The 6109-nt window shown below is 23.9% G+C and overlaps 1 protein-coding gene across 1 annotated transcript; it reads right to left on the bottom strand.

Moving 5' to 3' along the window:
• Window positions 1-4205: 4205 nt before the first annotated feature.
• Window positions 4206-4668, bottom strand: LOC119662411 (serine/threonine-protein kinase PAK 2-like). Its single transcript, XM_038072016.1, has 2 exons — window positions 4447-4668; window positions 4206-4382 (listed from the first exon to the last, which is right to left on the bottom strand). The coding sequence occupies exons 1-2, from the start codon at window positions 4639-4641 to the stop codon at window positions 4299-4301; spliced, it is 279 nt and encodes a 92-aa protein (XP_037927944.1). The 5' UTR covers window positions 4642-4668; the 3' UTR covers window positions 4206-4298.
• Between the last annotated feature and the right edge of the window lie 1441 nt (window positions 4669-6109).

Genomic DNA, 6109 nt, shown 5'->3' on the forward strand with positions numbered 1-6109 from the left:
CATTGAAACTCAATTCAACTTATTGCATTCCAAGCCTGTCATTTTTTCGTCATTGTTACATCACATTTGGGGGGAGTCATATAGGTGCCCTTTTCATTACGAAACATTACTTCGGACGCATTTGTTTGGAATTTATTGAATATATCTGCTAAAAGAAATATCAGCACTGAATGACTAGTAATTGGTTTAGAATTACAATGGGCTGTGGTCTTAACATGCATGGAAAACTGATCTAATTTGTGTGGGACAAAAAATTATTTATTCTGATTGATTGAAAGTTCCATGTAATACAATATATTTCGAACATTTATATTTACTTTTATTGTTGAATAATATATATATATATAAAATAAAATTCCCCTAGAATATGTAAATATGATGATGTGGATGAAGCTATGTTACAATGGATGATTACTGCAAGATCAAAAAATCTACCTCTGTTGGGTAGTATTATTAAAGAAAACATAAAACAGTTTCCAGATATAATTGTCGCAAATAAACATGCGATCAAGACAATTTGAATATTTATCCATTCCAAGCAAACACACTGGATGATATATTTCAATTAAATAATTTGGCAAATTATATAGAAAAAGAACAAGAAAACAGAAAACCAATACATATAATCGAATATTTTAAATAAAAATGTGATGTGTATATATTCAAATCATTAAAAACCTTGGAAATTAAAAGCAGAGTGGTAAAAAGTCTCTCCGTCTCCTTGATGATTCGAGTTAGGGGAATTTCACTGTATAAATTCTACTTATAAGATCGTTCTAATTCAAAAGCACGGCAATTGCTTTGGTTAGTGTTACTTAAAAAGTAAAATGTGACAAAACACCTAACATAGAACTTGACCATTGTGCAGTTTTGTCTACTTGTGGAAAAACATGATTAGTCATCGCTTCTAATGTGACAGGAACGAGTTCTAAGCCAATCCGTCTAACTTTTAATTTCTTTTCGTCATAAAGACGCGTCACTCTCGTCGAGAAAAAATTAACATTATAAATTCTATGTAATTGTGAAAATGTCCTAATTCATTAATAGTTTTTTGCTTATTTGCAAGATTACTGAGATATCGACTATTAAAATTGACAATTTTGATATATTTTATAGAGTTTGTTTAAAATTTTTTTAAAATGTTAAAATATATTAAATGTTAAGAATGTCAGAATATATAATGCGTTTGGAAAAAATTTAAGTGAATTATTTATTCGATTAATTTTTGTGTATGCTTGGCAGCCCTAAATAAAATGTTATAGCTTATATTCCGCTCGTACAGATCGCTACAGCGACTTGAAACTAAAAATTCGATTTAAAAAGATTTTTTTTTTAAATGGTGACCTTAAAAGTTATTCCTATATAATAGGCATATATTCTGCTCCATTATATAGAAATTATATAGTAATAATACCTATGCAGATTAATGACCGAATTAGGAGAAATATTGATTAATGACACATTCTGAATTTCAAACAAATCTGAAGCATATGTAGATATATTTTGTTGGGCTTAAGTATAAGGTATTACGTCTTTCAACACCAAAAAAAAATTTTTTAAATTTTTCTTTTCATTTTTATTTACCTTTTCTTTTTTATTATAATATAATAATTTTATAAATATTAATTAATTTTATACTTTCTATTATAATAATTGTATTGTATTACACAATATGCTCTATTGGTAAATATATATGTATATATTTCGTTTTGTCTTACTAATTGATGTCTTTTATATACATTTATTGTGTATATAATTCCAATAATTTCGTTTTTTCCTCAATAGTTTTGTTATTTAGTTTAATGAAAATGTATGTAAATTACAAAAGTTTAACTAAATTGTATTGAAAACGATATAAAATAAATTAATTAATCAGATTTTTTTTGTCCCACTGTAGTTTCAATGCTTTTTATCGATTATTGCATTGAATAATAAAAAAAATTAACTATTAAAAATTCGCCAAGAAAGTGTTTGCATATTACAAATATAAAATTAACTAAAAGTGCTTATTTTACTTAAGTTTTGTTCAAATTAATTAATAATATGAACTGATAAACCATAAAAAATACGAGTTATTGTATATGTATAAGAAGCAATCGATTTTATATAAATATTTTGAAATAATATACATGAAAACATAATTTTTATTTTGATTAATTTTATACTAAAAGTAATAAAAGAAATAATAAAAACCAAAAAAAAAAATAACTAATAAATATTATTTGCGTTTCACAAACAATTTCTTCACTTGTATAAAAAATTAAATTTTTAATCACCTCAATATAAAAAAAATTAAGAAAGTCCGAGTACATACTTTTTATATTTTAAAGGTTCCAACGTTTAAACTTCCTGTTTGGGCAGCAAAAATGTCATTAATAATAATATAAATAAAGAATTTATTTATATAAAAAAGAAATACAATTAATTAATGAATTTAAAAAAATAAAAAAAAAGTAACAAACGTAAATAATTGATAAAAAAAGCATGAAGAGATGTTAAATAATTTTTCGAATTATTTTTATTATAATAATATATATGTTGTAGGACACAACCCTATGAAAAATTAAATTGATATATAAGATAACGTAAAAAATTAAAATTATATTTTCTTATTATAATTATAAATAAATTAGTTTGTTTTTGTTGCTTTTATTCCACAGAATTAAAAATATTGCAATTTTTCATTTAAAACTATTGCAATTTTTTTAGTTTAACGCTGTTCTTAAATTTTCTAAATATTTTTTGTTAGGCACAAAGTATGATTTCCTTTTTATTATTCATATCATTCTTTTTTTTTCTTTTTGTTTTTGTATATATTTGAACAGCCAAGTAACTTTCAATATCATGAAATGTTTTCGTTATGTTCTTATAAGAATTATAATTATTCTCAACGATATTTATGTATAATTTGTCATATATTTGGGCTTAAGAGTTTCAAAAGGTGGCTTGACATGGAAGGAAATGTTAATATAATATATAATATATAAAATTTATTAATTTATTATTTATCTTACGCCCGCATATCGATCAAAACATTTTACGAGTTTAATTACAATACATTTCAATTATTCGTAACATTATAAGTATAAAGTAAATGAAATTAAAGTAACTTGGCTAATTTAAATTGTTTATTTCTATTTTTACAATTTTGAAATTTTGTATACATTATTTAATTTAATTGGAAAAATACTTTACAACTAAACTACATATATCACTATTTAATTATATCTAATGTTAGTTATTAACTATTTTTGTGTTTGCATTATATTGTAATATTGTATTGTATGTTGATATTTTTTTTTAATTTTAAATCATATTTTCGGCTATATTTATTTTCTATGTTTAAACGAATCATTAGTTTACTTATTTCTCATAGTTTGAACAACAATATTTGAAATTAACCCAAATAACTATTTGAACTAATATAATGAACATAAAATAAACACTTTATAAAGTGAAAATGAATTATAGGTTTAATGTGTGAAATAAACTAAAAAATGATATAAAAGCTATATATAGTTATTTCTGTTACGTTAAAAAAATAAATCAAAACGAAATTTACTTTAATTTTTTAAATATATTTTTTATTAATTTATAATACTAAAGTTAGCAAATAAAAAAATTATAATAAATAAGACAATATTAAATATATTCTCCAGTACGCTATTATGTGTAAAGCAAATATCTTTAAGCTTTCAAATTACTTTAAGGTCATTTATTTTTTAAAATTTAAAGCATAAGAATTTGAAATAATATTTTTAAATTATATTAAACATAGTTAAATATTTTGTTAATACGTATATAAAATATTTTATTTTCAACTTAATTTTTGCATTATTCATTGAAGCATTTAAAATGCTATTTTATTATATAAATTTGATTTTTATAATTAGTTTTGGTAAACTTAAGTTTGGATAAAAAAGCATTTTTTATAGTGTGCTTATTTTACTTTTAAATCAAGCAATTAAAATTGCTTGTTTGGTTTATAGAAAATTAAGTTTTTGTTGAAAACAAAATTAATTAATTAATTATAATTTAAATTTAGCGAAAATAACTTATTTCTTTTCGTTTTGTATGTTGCGAATTTTTCATTCCTAACAGTTCAGTTAGGAATTTTTAATTTAAATTCTTATTTTTTTCTGCAATATATATTTCGTTCATATATATACTCTTTTATTTATATATATAAATATTTGTAAACGTATATATGTTTTTATATATAATTATGTGTATAAAGTTGTTTATTATCTTCCATATCAGCTTTTAAGTAGTTTTATATCCTTATTTTATGTTTTTAATCAGTTTCCTTTAGTGGCTTCTTTTGCGGCCATAATTAGCGGCGTCAGACTGGCTAATGGACGTGCTAGTTTAAGAAAAGGATGCTAAAAATAACAGAAAATGTATGAGACCTCATATATATTTTCTATATAATTATTTAAAAAATACCTTCAGTAACTCCGCAGCACCGGAACGACGTTCAACATCAACTTCCAAGCATTGATTTAAAAAATCTTGAAATACAATGGAAAGTTTTTCTTTTTCCTTAATTTCAGGCTTGCCATTTGTGGCAATAAGGTACAATGCTTTAAGTGGATTTTCGTTGAGATAAGGTGGCTCTCCTTCAACCATTTCAATAGCCATGATACCGAGTGACCACAAATCGACCTTTAAAGAAAAAATTATACGTTAATATTCTTAAACATCAGATGATTGTATAACAAATTGATTTTATCAAATAGGTCAAGTGAAAAGAAACAATCAGGGCACCAACAATAAGCTTAGCATTTTAAGTACGACAGTTTTTCGTAAAAATGGTTAAAAATGTTAAGTATTTTATACCAACTGAAGACGTATAAACACAACATTAGAAATTTCTAAACTTAAAAATTAAAACGACAATATATGTCATCAAACTTAAACGTCATCGGTAGTAGTGATGAGAAAGGTCTAGTCTACATGCAAACGTTCATATAACGCAAGATCTCTAAAACTGGATTTTTGTTTAGAGACCTCCTTTTTTATTTATTTTTTTATATTTATTATAAAAGATTTTTATTTATTTTGATAGGATTTTTGGGTACATCTTTCGGGCTTATAGAAACATGTCTAACCACTACCATAAAAGCTATCGTAAACTTGACGGTATTACATAAAATATTTTAATAATAATGATGGATTATCTTTTTTAAACTGCATACTTATCAGTTTGGGTAATCTCCTAGCGCATATATATATTCTTTGAGATATTATTCTCTTCCCTACTAGTTCTCAATTCCATAAGGTGATAGTTTAACCTATAGTGACCTTTCAGATTTCCTGCTGTGATTTTTAAATTATTTTTACCAAGTAATCTATACATTATAGACTAGTCAAAAATCAAATTTTAATGTTTTGTGAACTGGTGGTAACTCATATTCTAATTAATAATAAAATCAATAACTTCATTACTCAATAGGTCTTAAAGAAATATTTCAGAAATGGGAATCCTCTGTATAATCCTCCGAATACACTTGAATTTTCGGTACAATAGTTCTAATGAATTAACGAGATATATGACTTCAGTACCGAGCTACTGTTTTGACATACATTAGGAAGTGACGAGTGCAGATGTGTTAAGTAAGTGATTGGCACGGAACTATGTTCGGATATAAATTGAATCAAACAAAAATTTTACAATCTTATGCAACAGATATGTAATTTTCTCAACAGATATGGTTATGTTAACTACAGGGATATGGGCGTATCTAGAAAGCGTGTCAAGACGGTTCGTTTTTAAATAATTTAGAATTTTCCTTTATTCAAATAAAAAAAACCCAATTCATTTTCATTTATAATACATTATGATAATATTTACTAAACAATTTGGTTTCAATTGCAAACCTGTTAAGGTCTAAAGAAGAAAGGAATCCTTCCTTTAGGGAATCTGTTTAAAACCCAATTTTGTGGAAGGTACACCATCAATATGTAAATAGTTTTATGAAAAAACAACTAATTATCTATGTATATTTGTTTAAAAATATAATTATTGTTACAACGATTCAACTAAAGTCCTAAAAAGGGGTTAATGGTTATAAATATATAAAATATATTTAAACAATAAAAGATATTA

This window comes from Teleopsis dalmanni, chromosome X (genome assembly GCF_002237135.1).
Source record: "Teleopsis dalmanni isolate 2A chromosome X, ASM223713v2, whole genome shotgun sequence".
Classification (NCBI taxonomy): Eukaryota; Metazoa; Arthropoda; class Insecta; order Diptera; family Diopsidae; genus Teleopsis; species Teleopsis dalmanni.

Bases quoted from the DNA above. Each gene is read 5' to 3' on its own strand.
- LOC119662411 (XM_038072016.1), bottom strand. From the start codon at position 4,641: ATGGCTATTGAAATGGTTGAAGGAGAGCCACCTTATCTCAACGAAAAT. The intron at 4,383-4,446 runs GTATTTTTTAAA...TGTTATTTTTAG, and splicing joins GTGCTGCGGAGTTACTGAAG to CATCCTTTTCTTAAACTAGC.